This window comes from Chrysoperla carnea, chromosome 3 (genome assembly GCF_905475395.1).
Source record: "Chrysoperla carnea chromosome 3, inChrCarn1.1, whole genome shotgun sequence".
Taxonomy (NCBI): domain Eukaryota; kingdom Metazoa; phylum Arthropoda; class Insecta; order Neuroptera; family Chrysopidae; genus Chrysoperla; species Chrysoperla carnea.
In genome coordinates this window covers 42,082,644-42,104,565 of record NC_058339.1, presented here as the reverse complement: position 1 = coordinate 42,104,565, position 21,922 = coordinate 42,082,644, and the positions used below count along the sequence as shown (strand labels likewise).

The following is a 21,922-nucleotide window of genomic DNA, read 5'->3' as shown; positions in this document are numbered from 1 at the left end:
GAATGGCTCATCAAATTGAAAGGTAATTTGAATTTTTCCTCTTTTGAACTACGGATTTTAGACAATAATTTAGGAAATACGCCAGGTAAGTAATTTATTTATTGATTGAATATTTTCTTTAGTATATATTGCAAAAAATGTTATTAAAACCATAAAAAAAAATCATAAACGTAGCATTATTAGATGCAAACTTGATATTCGCACACAAATAATTTTTTAATTTCACATTAAATTTATTTTTACATTATAGCTTATCTGATAAGAAAACATTCTTGAAATTCATGTAGATAATGAACAACAACAACAAAATTTAGTTTTTTTCAAAATATTTATTTATTATTTACATGCCATATTAATCAGTCTCTCTTCATTCAAAAATTAAAATCGGTACTTTTGATATTTTGTTATTTGAACTGATTACATTTCAAAAATAATCAATTTTTCGCATTAAAAAATTCCACAGATGAAATGGTGTATGATAGTCCTAATAGGTAAGTATACAAATATTTAGAAATAACAAATAGTTTAAAACTAATTTCATGCATTTCGAGTAGGTAGTTATGAAATCACTTAGTTTCCAAATAGCAATACCTTAAGTTATGTAACATTATGGCTCATGCTTAGGGTTATACTATATGTGTATTTAACATCTTTTCCGCTGATAATTTCAATTATCAGTACCCTCAATTATTTTCAAGAGCTGAGTGCACCTCCTTCATGCATATACCATGCACTACACCAGCCCATCAATATTATTATTTAAATTGGTTGTGAAGGCAAAAATCGAACCCACTACCGTAAGCATACTGCGAACGGAATTACAATCAAATGTTTTTTTGAATTTTATCTTTTGAGAATTAACGAAAGTTCGAATAATAAAACTTCAGTCATACACCATTAATAAAACTATTTTTAATAATTTGTTGTAATATAGTAAGTACTACAAAGACCAAATATAAATTCAATGAATAAAATGTTTGAAACAACAGACATTTGACAATAGAAAAGAATTTTGTTCGGTCGAACTTGTGTGTGTTTCCGATAAAGTATCTGGTTAAAAGCAATTCTCAAACAACTAAATCCAATTTTTTTTCTATGATCGAAATTGCGTTGCTTACAAACTAAAGATTATATTTCAGCTACCCATCGTATATTATACAAACGCATAGTTTAATAAATGACATAAAGTTTTAAATATTTCTTAGATGACTTATTTTGGTACGGAAGACTGAATACCCATCGCAAAATAAAATAATTATGCTACAATAATAATTGAAACCATGAAAATGTAATATGTTGCGGTAAATTTAAACAAAAATATAAAATATTTTAATTAAATTATAAAAATTGTACATTTAAAAAAAAAATCAAATCAATTTTTTAAATGTTGTTTTTGTTTTTGTTTTTTTTTTTTTTTGTTTGTTATACCAATATTTTTTATTTTAAAAACAAACTTAAAATACTTTTATTTAGCTTTAAATTTTATTTTATTTAAAAAAAAATTCACTCTCACTGTTGTATTGTGTGAAAAGATTGATTAAATAAGATTTAAGACCGGATTTTAAATTTAATTTACAAATTCTGACTGCCTGAAACCAATTTATTTAACAGAGATAATATAAAATTTAAAACAATATATATTTATATTCGAACTACACAAGAGTACTTAAGTAACATGCAAATCTTGATTAAAGTCTATGTCAAATACGATTTTTGGGGCTATTGTATTTTTAATAGGTCACCGTCAGGTCAAAAAGAGTTTCAATGTAAAGATTACATATGAGTCTTTCTTCAGTTTATAAGGTATGTATATTATTGTATTATCGTAGGTAAGTTTTTGACAAAAGTATAAAATCGAGACTTGGGCCATCTTTGTAGGCAAAATTATTGGACTCAATTGTTAAGCTGACATAGTTGAAAAACATAACAAGTAACCCAATTTTATATATTTCTCAATTAAATTTCGGTTTTTACGTATTTCGGCTATCAAGTATGAATTAGGTAATCGTAATTACTCTTATTGTGTTTCTTACTCGTTGCTAATTTGGTGGGGGGACTGCACATTGATATTTTCACGTACCTACAATTTATACTGTCCTAAGCATCTGTCAATTTGTAATGTCAGGTGTCTAGTGCTTGGCCAATGCGCAAGATCCTTATTCGCTTATGATATTCGAGAATTTTTTTGACGTATAAATTTTGTCAATATTACTCATTGATTTGAAAAAAATTAGTTTAAACAATATCCAACCGGGTTACCCACCAGCAACCTGCACTTTTAGGTTCCGGAGAATGATTTCAACGAGATCCTGGAAAAATTTTCCATGCGAAAATTAATCATGCTCAATGGCGAATTTTACCGGGACTATAAAGCCGGATATTTAAATCTAAATATCGGTCCAAAACAAATTTCTTAAAATTATAAAATGGAGATCAATTAAAGACAAAGGTATACTGCTAAGAAAAGGTTACAAAAATAGTTTAGAATTGAAAAAGTATTCGACCATATATATATATATATATATATATATATATATATATATATATATATATATATATATATATATATATATATATTTTTTTTTTTTTTCTTTAAATATTGTGTTTAATATATTTTTTTTCTTCACCTTTCGGTTTTTATTTGTTTTTAGTAAGAACGCTGTAGCGCTTGTTAATTCACAATGATTCAGTTCAACTAACTAATAATGAACACATGTAATGAACACATGGACGGTACACACGTAACTGCACTAATGCTATTGTATCTGCAGCATAAGTAAGAAGTCGCTGGACCGTGAGAATATGTCATTTAAAACAAAGAACGATTATTATTATTATTATTACCTGTGTTAGTGTATCAGTTTGTGGTGAGGTATCTTTTTTAAAGAAATATGTATAGATATATTATTAAATAGTTTAGCAAGGATTCCGTAACGGTTTATGGGAGACTATTTTACTAAACCGCACCCTAAAATACCTTAATCGCTCCAACTGAATGTATTTGGGACGTTTCTGTGAACACGTAATTCTCTCACAAATGTGGTTTCTCTTTCAGAGAATTCCGATTTAATTATTGAAAATCTTATGAGATTTTCTAGGTTAATCGCTTCCAGTTCAGTAGCAGCATCAATATCGTTTTTGAGTTAGGGTTAATAGGAAACCTTTTGACATAGGATACAAAAAATTAATTGTACCATCAAAAACTTCAATAGCAGCATCTTGTAAACCGAACGTTGTGATGTTGATGGGAGGTATCTACATGACAAAGCGTATTTATAAATTTTACCTGTTCATAAGTTAGTTTGAAGTGAAATGTGGTTCAAAACTCAAAACTTTTCCCATTTGATTTTGCCTTAATAAAGAAGCTTTGTCGATAATTCATTAAAAATAATATTGGAAAAACATCTCAACTGCAATCATACCGGTTCGACAGTAAAAGTGCAAATGTAGTGTTTTTAACATCCGGCGTAAAAGGTTCAATGTTTTGACATGTTTGTAGCCAGTTATTAAAAATATTTTATTCGTCAAAATTTAATCAAATTATTCATTAGAATTAAATATTCAAATCCATCAGAAGCAAAACTTATAACTGAATCTACTTTATCATTTTTCTGTATTGCCTGCCCACTTGGTTACTAATTTTTTTTTTTAAACTATCCAATATTGTTAATATTAGAATGTTTATTAGAAAGAGTCATCAAATGAATGAATCGGTTGTCGGTTAAATTTTAAAATCCTTATCTACCGACTAAAATAAATATATCAGCTAATAAAACTACCAATACTTAAAAAAATATCATTTCTAGTTGTTTTTATTTTTTTGTTATGTTTTGTCCAATAGATATATCAATTTTATCATTCTCACAATAATATTTGACAAATTAAGTGGTATACATTATATTTAGTGTATACCGGGTGTTTCTGAGGATAAAGTAAAAAAAATCGAATATATATTTAAAGAAATTATGATTTTTTAAAGATATTCTACATGACGGTTTTTTCGGTCTTATTCATTACTGCTTTAATGGTGTCAGCGATTAGAAACTATTGATTGATCGATATAATCAACAGCACAGAAAGGTTAAATTTATTTATAACAACGTAGCTGAAAAACGTATGGATCGATATCAGGCCCAAGGTTGAAGATTAACAGCTTTACTAAGCTCCTTAACCGTGCTCGATCGATGGGGGCTAGATAAAAATAAAGTATCCAGTACCTATCCGACACTTTTTTATAGTTTACTGTTTTGAAATATTAATATTAAGTAGCCGTGATCTGGCCGCAAAGGTGCAACTTTCTTACAAATCACTCCTTATACAAAAGGTCATCACGTCAAAACCGATCCACGTCAATAGATTCTTTTAATTTTTTTAAAAATTGAAATTAAAAATTCGTACATAGTAGGGAAAATAACACAGTCCGTATCAGGTGTCCCCCGACACCTATCGTTTTGTTTTTAATTTTCGTTGGAAGCGGTTGGTGAAGTGCATATTTGAATTACTTTTTTTTTCCACTAAGCGGACAAACGAAAACAAAACACAAACTCGTCGCTTGAATAAAGCAAAACTGAAATTTTTACATACTTTTTGAAGGCTTTCAATGTAATGGCCAGTACAGTTTCAGTGTTGTTTTTGTTTTTCAGGTTTTAGAAAACATAAATACAGCATGAACTGTCAGCAACAACTGTCCGTTTAATGCAAAACCGGCATTATGTTGATATCATATTTTGATAATTTCCTTTCATAATAAAAGTATAATTAACTTCATCACCAAACAAATGTTAGTCAAATTCATCCTTTTAAGATTTCCCCATCAAACTTTAGAAACTGTATGCATTAAAATCTACCTTTAGCAGTGAAATCGGTTCCTTGCTCCACAATCGTGCCAAAATTGATAATTTTCAAGAGAGTCTGGGCTATGATGTGTTTAATTCTTAGACATTTTCTTTTGTGATACCACAAGTAAATTGTTAAATTAACGTTAATGATACTATAGACTTGATTAACATTAAAATTTATGTTAGACAAAGAGGACATGAAAATAAAAAAGGAATACTTAAATTTCCGGTGTAAATAAATTTCAAATAATTTTTTTTTTTTGCACAATAAAAAATAAAATATATTTGCTAATTTATATAAATAAATATAAGTATCCTGATACCTACATTTTATTATTAGAGTTTTTACTTCAAGACATAATAATTTATTATATTTTTCATGATTTAAAAGAAACAATAAATATTCTTAGATAATTTATATCACCTGCAGTTTTTTGTAGTACTATGAACATAAAATCAATTTCAAGTTTGTCATCGTTGTTCGTAAACAGGTAAATAAATGTATTGTACAATATATATATCGTTTGGTTTTATAAAGGTTTGCTATATAAATTGTTTTTTGTCAGGAGATATATTGGCTTGTTATGAAATATGTGGGTTGTATTCAAATGGTATATTTATATTATAGTATATTGCTAAATTATATGTCGATTTAGCCATACAGAATGTTTTAATACACATTCAAATAATTAAAAATTATTTAACTGATCGAAAATATTTGATTTGTTTTAACAAATTTTATTTTATTTTAGATTTATTTCTGGTTTATTTAAACTGAAGTGTACATTTTTTTCTATACCTAACTGGAAAAGTCATTTTAAATTGTAAGCACACTCACGGATAAATAGAACTTTAGAATTTCTTTTATGGTTGCAATTCTGATAGGCTTAAAACATCCTTTCCATTCTTCATAAAACTAACATACACTACTGAACAGGGAAATATTAAAAATAACTTTTATAAATTATTGACAAGTTTAATTTTTACTACAATTTTTCAGAATTACCTAATATTCAATAGTATATAAGTTCAAGGCAACCAGTTTTACGATAAAATAGTAAAAAGAATTGACTTGAAAAAATCCACAAATTTCAACACGTTTTTTTTTCTGTATTTTGTGAACATAAATTGACAAAAATGCATATTTTTTGGAATTTCTGACTTACTTTAGTTTGTTATTTGTTTGTTATCATTTTCTTCTAACTAGATAAATATTTTCATTTTTCAGAATTTCACAATATTAACATAAATTAATTACAACAGCTTTCATGATGTTTTTTTCCCTTAAATGAAAAGTAATTTAACAGAGCTGACAATAAGTCTCAAAAAATTATAAAAAAAAGCAAAGAACATTATGAAGTTGCTACGCCCTAGATCGAATAACTATTACCCAGGCTTGAATTTTTTTCTTTGTTTCGATTTATTTAAATGGTTGATGGTTAAATTATGGAATATAATCAGCTTTTGGTGGAAGCGCAAGGAATGATAGTTGAAAATCATATGTAGTTTAAAAAAATATTATTTCTAGTATCTGTAGTTTCAACAAGATTTCTTCCGTCAGTGTCGACTTTTATTTGACCTGCAGTGGTCTGTGATACCATTCTTTGAAAAATAAATTTTTAATATTCAAATATAATATCGCAAATATAATAAATAGTTATTTATCGACTTACTAGTTGACGGTACATGCTTCTTAGAATATAGATGATTCAGGTTTAAGATGTTTTTATAATTATTAAAGATAATGAAAAGGGCAAATGTGGAATAAAAATTTTCACCAAATTTTGTTTCATAACTCCCAACAAATTTCAGTTCATCCAATTGTCTCGGATTCCCCGAGCTGTTAGAACTGGGGATTTCTTGTACACACTGTATATATATTATGTATATGAAAAATAAAATAAAAACTTTATCTAAATGTACATAGATAAAACAAAGACAAATATATTCCATTCAGTGGCGACTTTGTTTATCTTTATTATTGAAAAAATAATATATAAATAAACAGCATACAACACTTATTTTTAAAACTATACATCATCACCAATCCCTTATTTCTTCTCAGTGATCAACACTTTGTTCGTTCATTCGTTTTTTTTTAATAGATTCTTCGTAGGCATAAAGAAGCGACTCTTCTTTACCATACAATTTTATATAAAAAGTATCTACTAGTGTTATAATGTAGATATTTTGTATATCAGTTTGTAATAACTACTGAATTTATAAAATTGTTATTTCATTCATAGAATTATTATTAGTTGGTATTACATAGGAATACAGAGCTATCACAGACATGCAAGGTAAATCTTTAAGAGAATTATATGCAAGTGAATGAAGTTCATTTACAAAACTTAACAAGGAAAATTTACGATATTTAAAAAACCCCGAAAATTTTTTAGTACAGAACCCTTAACTCTCACTTCAAACATATCTAAGAATACTCTTCATAAAATTACCGTTTTCCTTAAAGCTTTTTCTATTCTGCACCAATTTTGAAAATCATCGCTAAATTTTCTAATTTTTTCGAGTATGGAACCCTAAACTCGCATGTGAATAGCTATGAACACTTTCTATTAAATTACCTTTCAAACAAAACCAAAAAAATCAAATCCGGTTCATCCGTTTAGGCACGACGATGCCACAGACAGACACACACACATATTGACACACACACATAGCGGCCAAACTTATAAAACCCTTTTTTTTTAGTTCGGAGGTCAAAAACAGCCAGGTGCTACAAATTATAAGAACTAATCTAGAGTCGGGGTAAAGTTGGTTCAGTCATTTTCCAAAGGTTCAAGATTTATGAGGTTGTTTAAGTCTTAATTTTTATAGCCAGGGATTTTCAGTAAAACCGAAAAACTTTATTTGCATCACATGCTTAAAATTGAATATTTGTTGAAGATGATAGTCAAATATGTAGGACAGAATTTGCGACAATTTAAAAATTGCAATTTGTAGATATTCGAACAATCTGGTCTTTGGATTATAAGAAAAGTTTGTCTTTTACATTTGTTTGCCATTTGTGTAGGTGAATAAACGCCTTCAATCGATATTGATCAATTTTACGCGAATATTTCGTAGATTAAAAAGTTTTTAAACATGATCTTAGCAACAGCTTTTCGAATTTCTGACCTTTTTGCCACTATGTAGTTTTGTTACACACTTGAAAAAACATCATTATAATTGATGTGTCAGTATATAGTCACTTGAAACCGTAATTAGACAAACTGGTTCAGCCACAATATTAGCTATTTTGATAAATGTTTCAATTTATCCGAAAATAGGCAGAAACATACTAACTTTAACATCTTTTAATAGTAAGTATTAAAATTTTCTAAAAACACTCTCCGTTTAACTAGTTGTGTATGAGTAACAATTATCTTTGCTAGCTTGATAGACGTTGCGCTACATTTAAGGCTACTAATACATTTTTTAAGATGTTCTCTTAAAATAAAAAGTACTTTACTTATCTTTATTGAAGAGATAAAAAATAAATAATACTTAAAAACACGCTTTTATAAAATGGGTTAAAAACAAAAATAATTATTAGTTACTTATTTGTACAGAAGCTCTTTATTTTATAACAAACTTTTATTTAACTCGCTATGTATGAATTTATGTCTAGAACTATGTTTATTCTTGTTTTCGGGTCGATAAATTAATTAGAATTGGGTAAAAAGCAAATAAATTATTGACAAAAAGATTTTATCATATTTTGAATAACGCGTCATTAAATTTTTACACCCCTGTACTCAAAATATTTGTTCTCATAGACAAAAAATAGGTAGATGATTTAATTATACCACATTTATTATATCTTAAAACATTTTTAATTCAAGGAAAATGATATAATCGAAAATCTTTCGATATAATAAAGTAATTTTTTTTTTCAAAATAAATTATCCTTTGTAAAAATAATTAAGATATTTAATAATAAATAATCAGAAAAAAACTTGAGAATATATTCATCTCTAATAAAATAATAAAGAAATAAATCGATTAACTTTTGGTGTGAATTACTCTCATCTTCATCAACAACAAAAATATTATGTTTAGGGCACTAATAAACAAATTTTTTATTGCCTTTTTTCCTTTTTTTTTACCTTTATTTCAAACGTAATTTTTTTGGTCTATCATAAACATTTTAATTTTTTTTTTTTTGGTGTCTACAATAAAATTAACAATCGAAAGATGATGTATCTCATAAGTGTCTATTTTTGTTTATGTTATCTCATGCATCAACCATTGTGCGTCCTCAATAAAGATTTCGCTAGATAGGTCAAAAATATCATATATTTACACCGAACTTAGTTTTGAAGTTTTAAGAAGATCAAATAATAACGAAAAGTGAAGAGGTGGCTTTTAGTAAAACAGTCTTTGTATGAGTGGGAAAATTATATATATTACTCTGCGTGCAGGAAAAACGCAAGTATAACTACAATAACTGTGACCCGGAAATTTTCGATACCGATACAGTAGCTTCAGTCCTTTATCCTAAATTGAAAACCGAATATAACAATACTAATCATTTATAATAAATATATAATGAAATTATTAAATTTTCGATCTCTTAGGATATGAGTATTAATCAATAGATAATACTTTCTTATAAAACCCCTAACAGCTTTGCCAATACAAATTTCTTCCTTTAAAATTTCTTTTTTTGTATTAGTTGTTGCCGGCTAGTTTTTACTCTTGGCTTTGGTTGACTTTTTATATAATTAAAACACATTTTCATAGGCGTATAATAAATTAGGCCTTCTGAATTCGAACTTATTTTTTAAATATTCAATTATATATCAAAATTTGGTAAGTTGTATTATAATCACACCACTTTTTTAAGGGTAGTAGGATCTCTTCACACAATAAAGATTTATTTAGGACGCTCTGTTTCTCAAACAAGAGAATAAACAAAATACACATAAGAGGGCCACGCGTTCTATATTTTTATAACACTTGACTATAAACCCAACACTATTCAACAGGATAATAAAAATCTCAACAAGGATGAATCTCTTTATATTATATAAAAATAACAACAAAAAACATCTCTTGAACATTTAATAACAAACAAATATTTATATTAACAAACAAGGATATAAAATATTTTATACACTATATTTTATATATCTTATTCATTTTATATATTCCATGTTGTTATACTTGTTGTATAAAATAAACAAAAAAAAATTACGACTACATATGGATAATAAAATCATTATATTTATTAGGAGTTATATCCAAGCTTTCAAAATGGATTATGCCGACAAATATTGAAAAAAAAGTATATAATGAAAAATATAATAAATTACATAATAGATGATATAAAGAAAAAAAAAAGATTTTATAAAAAATTATTGGTAGGATATGAACCTCTTTTTTCAGTGAATTTCCTTTTAAACAAAAATGAACTGTTGAAACTGTACCGACGATGGAACTTTGCAAAAATTTCTTTAAATGCCCACCGATATTACCGACTTGGTTACTGATGCCAAAAATAAATTGTTTGAAAATATGGCCGAAGGGTCTAAAAAGCTCTTGGTCGCACTACTAAGAGATTGAAACAAATTGATACTAGGATATTATTCTTCACAAAATAGTAAACAATTTTTGTCGAGTACCGTCAAATTAATAAATTCGACGAAAATTAAAAAACAGCATTGCATTCGACTTCAGCTGAAATTATTAACTTTGCAGACCAATGTTTTAAATAAAAGTAGTTTGTTATTTTATACACAATAACGTTCTAGAGGTTAGGTAACGATTTTATTTTTGAATATCCTTAAAATTAAATTTACTTAGTTTATGCAGCACCTGTGTGACGAAGGTTTTTTATTATATATGGCGCTAGTTTTAAATTCAAAAACTTTTTTTTTTATATACCTACAAATTTTTATTGTAACACTATTGACGTTTGATTCCATTCTAAGAAAAGGGTTGAAAACAACCAATTTAACCAGTTTTATTTAAAGAAAAAAAAATTTTGAGCTTTTATGATGGGAATTTAAATTTTATATATACAAAGATATGCCGAATGCTAGTCAATTCATATCTCAATCCCGTCTTGAAGGTTGTATAAGTGGTGTTACTCACTACATTTACAATTGAATGTACCATGTTATTATCAGTTAAGTACATAAATTAAGTGACAATTTTATATGGAACTCACATTGTAAGAAGTACAGTATTTTATTTTTGTTTTAAATCTGGGACATGTTTTTTTGTTTCAATGAAATGATTGATCATCGAACTGTATACGCTTGGACAGTTTTACTAAAGGTGATCGAATTGTAGCGTTCCGTACCTATATTCTATATAACAATTACTTCAGAATTAATAACTGAAGTATTTTTTATACTCTATTTTGTAACTCCGAAATATGGTACAAAAGGATTCATTTCAGATGATGAGCAGTTAAATAGTGACCAAAATTTTACAAATTCTGGAACAAAATTAGACTAATTTTAAATTTTTTTCATTTATTTCTCTTTTGGAGTCAATAAATCCTGTGAAACGAAATTCTTTTTGTGTGTTTATTGGTGACAAATATGTTGCGTTAAACAAATTTTATTTTTGGACTTGATTAAACACAACCACTCCAGGCACTTTTTCTCATGATGTCATAGAAATTATGCTTAACCTACAAGGCTTGATATTTTATTAATATTATGATATAATACTTTTTAAAAAAAAGCTGTAACTAAGCATCATTGGTTCCTTTTGTATTCGACCACTTAATCGATTCCAATTTCGTTTTAAATAATATTATTAATATGTTGAAATCAATAGTGTTGATTATCGATTATACGTACATACACACAAACTAATAAAGACAGATGATGAAAGAGGAAATTCATATACGAAAGAATAAATAAATAAATAAATTATATCTTTTAAAAGAAGAAAATGTCAAAATGTCATCTTTTTTATATAGAATAGTGAATCATAAAAAATGACAAACGTGATTCGTTTTCGATATCTTATATATACCAATATTAATGTACAATCTTTCATTGTGTATTTTTGTTCTTATTTTAACATTTGACATTTGTATAATATTACATTTTTTAGTACATATACTCGAAAATTATATTCGATTATAATGGATATTGTAGTAATATCATATGTGTACATAGAAAGTTAAACTAAAACAATTCTTTGAATCCAATTTGATCGTGCGCTTAATTTCAGAGTGAATATCGATAAGACAAGCTCCCTTCAGCTAGAAAGCTAAGTGAATTCATGGTAATATTCGCACCGTGTGTGAGTTTTATTTGAGGCGTTTTCATAGTAACGATACCCTACTTTAATAATAGAATTGTTTGGATGCATATAAAATTGTATGGATTGCATTTATGACTTACATTGAAAATTTAATATTATTGTCTCACAAATTTAAATAAATAATTATGATAATTTAGATTTGAAAAATAAGATTTGTGCAATTTGATTTCTAATTTTCACAATTTTTAATGCATTAAGTTTAATTAATTAGTGTTTTTCAATAATTTTAATTTGACATTTTTATAACTTTAACATGTAAAGAATTCCAAATTAGTCATAACTGCCTCCTTTATCGCCTAAATTTTTCACTGGAAGCGCTGGCATCGATTTTATCGATCGAAGCGATTTCATCGATTTATTGTCCCAACCATGACTACGCACACAACGAATAAACTGTTCTAAGAATTTCAAAAAAAGTGTTGAAAATTCACGGATCAAATAACAATTACTTACACATTCTGTACATACACGTATATGTATCAACAATAAAACAACTAGAATAAAACAAAGTATTCAACGTACATATTAGTGTCGTCCGGCGAACACAAGTGAACAGATATGTTTATTCATATATGCAGCATTGAATGCTTTGCATAAGTTAATAGTAAAGGTATATAAGTTTGTACATGTGATTTAAGTATTTAATCAAACGTGAAATGTTGATTTTAATCGATTTTGACATTGTACTCGATGTTGTAAATGATCGAATTATTTGATATCACATTACATTTTATCTACTCTTTAGATATTTATATTAAACCTATATGTTAAAAAACAAAATTATTACAGTTCAACCGCGATATATCAATTTTTTTTTATTCATAGATAAATACTTTGTGGGAATATTATTGAAAACTATATTTCCATGATCAGAGAACTCAATCAAAACTTTAATTTTAAGGCTAAACTTTATCGCATATTACTCAATACTAATGGAATATTCTTTAAATACATGTCTTATTATTAAAATTAATTTCCCTGCGCCAACACAATTTTAAATAGTTCTATGGACTCAGTACGGAAATCCCTTGCATTTTTATTATAAATAAGCAAGTAAGGATGTTTTCTTGTTTGTTTGTTACGCTTTCACGTAAAAACTATTAAATGTATATAAAATAATAATGAAATGGTTGAACAGATGTCCATAAATTGTATCTCCTTCACTCTGTTTGTTTCATATCATTTTATTTACTTTTTAATTATCTTTGCCAGTTATTTAAGGAGAAAACGCGGGTAAAGCCATTGTTAATAAATGTAAAATCTTGACTCCGATCACCATGGAAGCCAATTAAGTTTCCGTTTATTGAAAAACAAATTACAAAAGCTACACAAGAGACCTTTTCATCGATTTGCTTTTGTTTCGGACAGTTATCAAAAAACTATTCAACCTAAGAAAATTAAATATATATTATATTATTAGATATGTCTTTACTTGATTGAAAACAGTCCGAAACAAAAAAAGAATCGTTAAGTAAATGAAAAGCCCTATAAAAGATGTTTATTTCACGATGAAAGATTTCTCTCTTCTTTTGAGATCAGTAAATAAATTATAATACGAGGCCAAAATACGCCAAAAGTAAAAAGGAGTACTTTTTAAGAAGCATGAATCCACTATTTGAAATAATGCCCAGTATTTATAATGCACGAGGAAAGATTCAGCTCCTCTATTAGATTTAAATATATTTTTTGTTCTATTTCTAGTTTGAAAACTAATCAGAAAATTGTAGTATGAACTGGGTATATGTATTTTGAATTAATTTAAGATTCAATTTATAAGAAATGAACTATAATTTCATTCATACAATAACTAAACAAATAAAAATAAAAAAACCACACAAATGCCAAAAGTAAAGTTATAATAAAACATTGTAAAGTTGTCATTACTTAATTTCAAAGTATATACTTCACAATATGTATATTTGTGAATATAAGTTGCTGGCTGCTTGCTTATACCTTGCTTGCTGGCCGCCCCTTGAGGCGGTATTAATATGTGGGCGACTGACTAGATCACAAAACCTATCTTTACTAATACAAATGCTTGTGGACTCAGAGTTTGTTTTGCTCTACGTATTTTTACCTATATATATAAATATAACCTAATACTTATAGCCTTAACTTTAAAAACTCTCTAGGTATTATCAATAACAAGAATCGTGAGAACTGACTTTTGAAAAAAAAAAAACAAGATAGTTACAATCAAACATGTCATGTTTATGTTTTAATAATAATGTCATTTGATAGATATACAACAGACAGACAGACATGTTATCTCTTATTGTCTATAATACTTTACTATTATTTATACCTGTCTATATAGGTATTATATATTATTTTATTATATATATGCTTGTATATATTTGATATAAAATATATATTTTAGTTTGTTATATCTACGTATTTCATGCAAGGTCGACAATTAATCAAATTATTGAGAGTAATAATAATAACTACAGTTATCATAGTCAACATTGTGCATGCATATTTTGAAATTATTGTTAAAAACGACATTCCTATCTCTCAGGAACTCTTAGGAGTACCATAAATTATATTCCTGCATCGTCAGCTCAGGTGCCCTGGTTTTTCCAAAAACTATGAAAATGTCCTGGCTTTGACAGAACGAGATTTTTGCGGGAGAAACCTTATGAATTGGAACCAGAGATATGCCTCATAAAAACCACAACATCGATGTTTTTCCGTCAATTTCACAATTTCTTTTTTATTTCTCGGCACAACGTCAATTTCGAAGAAATTTTTTTTATGTAGTCCGAATGGAGCGATCCGATTGATTGTAAACAATTTACAAAATATCTACGCGAAAGAGTATTATATTGATCGACCCAACTTTGCGTTTAGTATAATTTTAAATAATTTTAACATATATATTATATAGTTGACACTTTATATTGCTATTATAAACGAATAACGAACTAGAATCGCTATCTTTTTTGTGACTTCGATTCTGATCCGACGTAAATGACAAAAATGCCATACTTAACGATAGAGGCTAGTATATTAACAGTTTGCCAAGCCTTTTGTTTCCAGCATTCTCCCAAGACTTAGCCAGATTTTTCTTATATTTTAGATATATTCATTTTAATTTTTTTACTTAAAAACGCGCTATATTCAAATATTATATTTTAAGGTCAGATGTTATGCCCATTTTAAAATTCTTAAAGTTTAAGATCTGTATTAAGTCGTTAATACAGATGAATGGTCTTCATTACTCTTAACAAATTTTAAGTAAGGGATTTTTCTGTAGATGACTTTAACTTAAATTAGGCCATGAATGATTTTTTAAGTTGCAGTTCCTCCAAAAGTATTTGAAAAAATGTTATAATGAAAAAATTTTTAACTCGTTAAATTTTTTTGTGGGTTTAAAACCAGTGTTCAAATAAAGATAAACGTTTCTGTGGCGTGTATTTTGCATTTTCTGAAAGGAATATACTTTGACAAAACACATTATTTTAGTAAAGATAATTTTCTATAAATGATGGAAGAACCTTTAAGGAAGAGATAATAGTTTTTTTTTAAACTATAAAACTCAATCGTGAGAATTTCATTTATGCTTGAATTTTTATAATTTCGATTAAAAAAAAATGTAGATCTAAATAAACAAACCGGATGAATAAATAAGTAAATAAGATTGCGGGTGGTGTGATCTCTTTTGTGTGATGAGTTGATCACGTGGTGTGCACCCAACTGTGTAGTCAACACGTAATGATCAACATCCCGGTAATAGTTTTTCAATTTACCACAATATACCTATATATATTTTGACCACAAAGGCATCAGGTGAGACACGCGCGGTTCCCATAACACATTTACTATATACACCTACAATTATAAATACTTTTTTTTATATTTATTTCATTCATTTTTAAATTAAAGTTTAAAAAAACAAATGTTGATTTTATGAGCGCAAAAAAAAGCATATTGTTTTTGGTTGAATGCTTGAATAATTTTTATTTGATCAATATTTTCACTTTTATTTATGAAGTGGATAAGATTATAATGGGTAAAAAAACTTTTGTTTTAAGGTGTAGAAAAGATAAATTCAAATTTGAGTTACCATATCAATCAAATTTGATGGATCTTAATTTCATATTCGTTGATCACAGAAAGAATGAAATAATTTTAAACTGAAAAAAATAATTTTTTTTATGTTTATTTTTTATTTAAATGAAGAAGAATATAAAATGTACAGGTGGTTCCGTAAAAAAACGGGGGTGCCGTATTTTTAATTGCATTCAGATAAAAATTCTTGAATGTGTTTAATAAACCTATAAAGTTCTCTTTCAGAACGTTAAATGTTTTTCACAGGTTTAAAATTGATGAAAATCCGTAATAATCAAATAAAAGCAGACAATCGAATATAAAATACAAAACATGATGTCTTTTTGAGAACCAAACAAACTGATTTTTGGCATTATTGTTCAATTATCTTCCTGTATAAATGTTTCCTAAACGAATGTCTAAAATTTAAGCTTGAAAGAGCCTCAACTAAAATTGTGGCTGAATGCAACAAATAACTCCTGTAGAAGTTTCAACATTAAGTTCTCATTTTTATCTTTGTAAAGATGAGTAGTCAAAATAGAACCTGGTCAGTCAGATAAAATTATACTGAATTAAAATTATAAATCGAATAACCTTATCTAAAAAAATACACAACTAACTCACCTAAATTAGCAGTCATTGATTCTATATCCTTAGGTTTCCGTTTTCGTGGTCGACCTTTTTGCCGTGGTGTACTTGTAGGTGCACCATTATAAAATGAAGGAACTTTATTTGTATCACCCATTGACCCGGGTGGAGGTGGTTGTGATGTTAACTGTGGACTTGGTGAAATATGCGGATGGTGTACACTACTTCCTCCACCAGGTGACATATTATGATGAAAATCACTAGGTGATGGAAATGATGGTGGATAATGATGTAAACCACCACTTCCTGGGGGAGGTGGAACTGTATTTGGATGTATTACAGAGGACGGTGATTGCCCTGGAATTAAAACACCGTGTGGTTGGCATCCACCGATTGGTCCTCCAGACGATGATGGTGGTAGTAGTCCACCTCCTCGAATTTGTGATACTATTCCACCAGGTGATGAAGATTCATGATGGGATGACATTTCATAATGTAGTCGACATAAAACAGCCGCATCACGCATACCAAAATGATCACCTTTTGTTAATGGTGCATTACATATTTCACATGTGAAACAATGTACATGGAAGACCAAATCACGCGCCCGCATTACTAGTTCTGTGGATAATATTGATGCTTGACAACGAGCACAACGTTTCATCCCAAATAATCTGAAACAAAACAAAAACATATTAAAGAATGTTTACTAATCATATTAATTTGAATCTTGAATGAGTAAATTTTTTTGGGACTACCGAATTCAACTAAACCCAACTCAATAACAAAGAATTTTAAGTTCAAATTATAGGTGGTCATGAATCTACCCTTAACAGATTATGTTAGATCTTGGATATTAAAACAATCTATAGCGATCATCAGCCACCAATAATTAGCGAAATGCCGAAAAAAATGGGGCTATTGCTTTTGTACTCTAAAATTTATTGCAGCAATATAAGACAGTCCTTTTCTTCTTTTCTAAATCCTAATAAAAAAGGAGAAGTTTAGTTTGAAGTAGTCTACTCATCTACTGGCTCTGTACCTGTAAATCGAACAATGAGAATCAAGCGCAAAACGAGACCCAGATTTTTTATTTATTTTTAAATCCTTGGCTAATTAGGATGATTCTTTAGTTTTTTTTCTTACTATGTAATTTTCTGATATTCATAAAAATATAGAAGCGCGCATTGTGTTAGACTAAATATTGAAGTACCTTGCCCAATTCGAAGTATGAATCTTAAATTACTTAACTGTTCTTACAGTAAACAGTTCCGACACGTCCGAAAAGTTTATACGGAAATTTTTTTTGAATAAAATATGAAAGGTTTAAAATTGCAATATTTACCCCTCAAAACACCAATCTTTTAAAAATATCAATCGTCACTACTAAATGAAACTACAGTATCATATAAAACTAAAAAAACACAATTTCCCTGAGCCTAATTAAATATAAATTCTAAATTAGGTATCTTAAATTACCCATTTGAAGTAAAAAAAAAAAAAAATCTTTTAACATATCCATGTTAACAAATAAAATATTAAATAAACAAAACCGTTTACTTTGTCGAATAATCCAAAATAATAATTAACTGACTGTATATACCGTTGCTTTCGTTTGTTACAAAAATAAATATTTTTTAATTTACAGCATAGAGAAAAAGAAGTCTCGACTTAGGTAGACACATAAAGTAAAAAAATATGAATAGAAACAGACCACCAGAATTTTAATAATAATAAAGATCATAATACAGAAAACTATTGGTTGTATCGTTAGCATATGAACAAAAAAAAAAAAAAAGTTTCAAATTTAACGTTATCTCTTTTAAATCGCTAATGAGGTTCATTAGACATAAAAATCAACAAGTCAACAGTAATGTCTCCATCAACAGAGACTACCGTCGAAAGTGAAGACAACATACATATTTATAAAAATATGTATTCAGAAAAATGAATTGTGGGTCGGCCTATTTTTGACTGTCAAAAAATTTATCTTTTAATGTTGTATTCGACGTATAAAGTGTATGAAGTTTAAGAGATTATTTCACTTACACCAAATTTTCAATCAATTTCAAAAGACAGTTCACTCATTTTAAGCAATTGATTTCGATCAAAATTTTGTAAATTTGGAATTCTAATTAGTTGATTCTAGATAATAAATCTACACAGGCACTTACAGCTCACTTATGTTTGGCCTAATATTGTAACTTGTGAAGGAAAGTGATTTTTTTTTTAAATATTGTTTGTTTAAGTGTATTTCCTCGAAAATTTTAGACTATTTTACTTTTTTTGATGCAAAGGTACACTTCCAGTGGTGTCTTTCGTACCAAATAAATTTTAATTTGCTATGTGTGCTTTTTTGAGAAAGTGCGACGTCAGATTGCATTGATAAAGACAGAGTAAAGAAGAGGAACGAAAAATTTTAATCCATTCGAAAATTAGAAGGCACAAAATTAAGTAAAAAAGGGATGTGTCTTTGATAATTTCAAGCTCGCTGAAGTTGATCAAAATAAATCAGCAATTCAATTGATTTTTATAATCACTTATTTATTTTCACTTATGAGCAAGAAATTTAAATCATTTTTCAGATTTGTCCAGAAAATAAAACAAGTAAAATAAGATGAAAGAAAAAGTTAAAGAACCTCTAAAATTTGATTTAGAATTGTTTGTACGTTCGTAGCTGAGAAAATAAATCAGCAGTTAAATTGAATTAAAAAAAAAAAAAAAATTAATTTCTTTACTAAACCAGTTGTCATATACTTTAACCAAACGTGTTTTTTGTACTTGAAATATATCGCATGTGTGTTACGGAATAGGTTTCAAATTTTACAAAAAAAAAACTGCTAAAATTATAATTTGTAGAATATTAAAATACGTGTGATATTTTAAGAAGGTAAATAAAAATTTACCATACTTATGGCGTTATGAACATATATAACGTAAAAATATTATTTAATGTTCTGTATTAATTGCAATCTAATTAACAATGCGTTGACTGATTTACATGGATAATGTTTTTGTGTAGTTGGAGACTTGCTGAATTCTAACAAAAATATTTATTTCAACACTTGGATCATGTAAAACAACATTTGGTGTTTTGATATTTATTTTTGTTTTTAATGATTTTTTTTTCTGGTAATAATTTTTAATTAGGAAAACATATCGTACATGTTACATTGGTTTTAAATTTAAAAATTTATTTTTAATAGTCATTTATTGAGGTATAATAGGATTTCACTTAGGCTTAGGTTTAAGTAAAGGCGATCATACTTTGATATTAACTGTGATGCTGGCTCTTTTTTCTATATCATAAAGAAATATTGTATGAAAGTTTATAAGATTATAAGCAAGCAATAAAGTGTTTTCAATAAAAAATCATGAGCTATTACAGTTTATAGGTTAGGTTAGGTTAGGTTAGGTTAGGTTATATTGGCTGTCCACTAAGGACACACTTGGGCTATAGAGCTCAGTGTTATACCATATGTGTTTTACCACCTTTCCGCTGATAATTGCATTTATCAGCTCCTCAATTTCAGAGGCTGAGTGCATAGACCATGTACCACACCAGCCCATCACAACTATTAATTAAATAAATTTTGTTGCCACAGCGGGCAACCCTAAGCATACCGCGGACGGAATTGGCTTGCTTTAACCAACTGAGCTATTAGGGCGATATTATAGTTTATAAGAATTTTGTAGATATCATTGATTTTAAACCTTAATGCGTAAACTTAGAAGAAAAGATCAAATTTTCAAAATTAAAAACTAATTTCAAGTAGTCTTAATAAAAAGACTGTTGAGCTGTGATCATATTTTTGCATTAATGCCACGTAATTACCTTTCAAATAGAGCCAATTTCCTGGATATTAAAAACATTTGTGTGTGTTTTATATCAATTTAAAGTTGAAACCTCTACAACCCGACTAGAAATTTTCACGTGCTCCCACTTGGGACCCAACTTGGTTGCCCAATTGGGACCCCAAATTGGGCTGTAACGCAGAAACTTATTTGGGGCCCGGTGGGGCTATCCCAATTGGTTCCCAATTGGGCAGTCCCTATAGGTTCCCGAATGTGCAAGCCCTATGGGTTCCCAATCGAATAATCCCGGTCTGTTCCCGCTTAATTTACCTTATTGTAAATCATTTACCCCTTGTTAATCAATACAATCATGATGTAGCCTATAGCTTCAAATTAAAAATAAACTGGAAATTACCAAGCAATTTTTTTTATTTATAAATTTATAAAAATACAATAGATCCAGTCAATAGAATTATCATTTTTTTAAACGAAGAAGACGATGGCCATCCCAATCTCGAGCACCTTGTATCACTGCTGTCATTGCCTTCAAAATTTCTTTATCGTCTAGTGGGTTTTCGGGACTGGAAGCTAGTTTTTTAATAATGACATCTATAATAATTTAAAAAAAAATTATTAACGAAAGAACTATTTTTTTTAATAATTACAATATAACTTGTGATCGAAATTTTTACCTTGTATACTTGAATAAAAACTAGTGCGGAGTTGTTTGACGACATCTTCTGATTCGTAGACGTCCAAGTTCACATTTTACATAACCTCAATCTCCAATTGACATTTTCAATTACTCTCATAAAATGTTCGTTACACATATGTCAAAATAATAAAATTCAATTAAACGTAAATGCACTTAAAAAAATTTATGATATATGTATGATGCTGAATTTTTATAAATTAAAATACCAAAAAAAAAATTATAAAAAATCACTTTTTTTTTCACTTTTATTTGTTAATCACAAGTGTTTTTATTATGACAAATAAAAAACTTCTCGTAGCGCCATCTGGTTAAATGTTTTAAATAAATAAAACGCGGAAAATTCAAAAATGAACAACTGATACTTTTGATGCAAATAGAAGGGAAATAGGAATAACAGAATAATATTAAGAGAAAAAAATAGATTATGTAAAAAACGAAAAGTTTATAAATACTCAAAGTACAGAGTTAAAAGTGAAGTAAAGCGTTTTGCATTAAAACTGATTTAGGGAAATTATTTTTTTCTAAATTTATAACTATTTACTTACTATAAAAAAATAACAAAAAAAATTAATTGAAAAATTATGATTGTTTTTAATAAAGTAGGAAATTTTTTAAATCAATTAACTGTACTAAGATTAAGAACATA

The 21,922-nt window shown here is 27.8% G+C and overlaps 1 protein-coding gene across 1 annotated transcript in view; it reads right to left on the bottom strand.

Moving 5' to 3' along the window:
- LOC123296041 (LIM/homeobox protein Lhx2-like) overlaps positions 1-17,434 on the bottom strand; it is a 55,430-nt gene extending 37,996 nt beyond the window's left edge. Inside the window, exon 1 of the mRNA XM_044877502.1 lies at positions 16,803-17,434. Coding sequence (XP_044733437.1) covers positions 16,803-17,430 — 628 coding nt within the window. The 5' untranslated portion in view covers positions 17,431-17,434. The remainder of the gene's footprint in view (positions 1-16,802) is intronic.
- Positions 17,435-21,922: the final 4,488 nt, after the last annotated feature.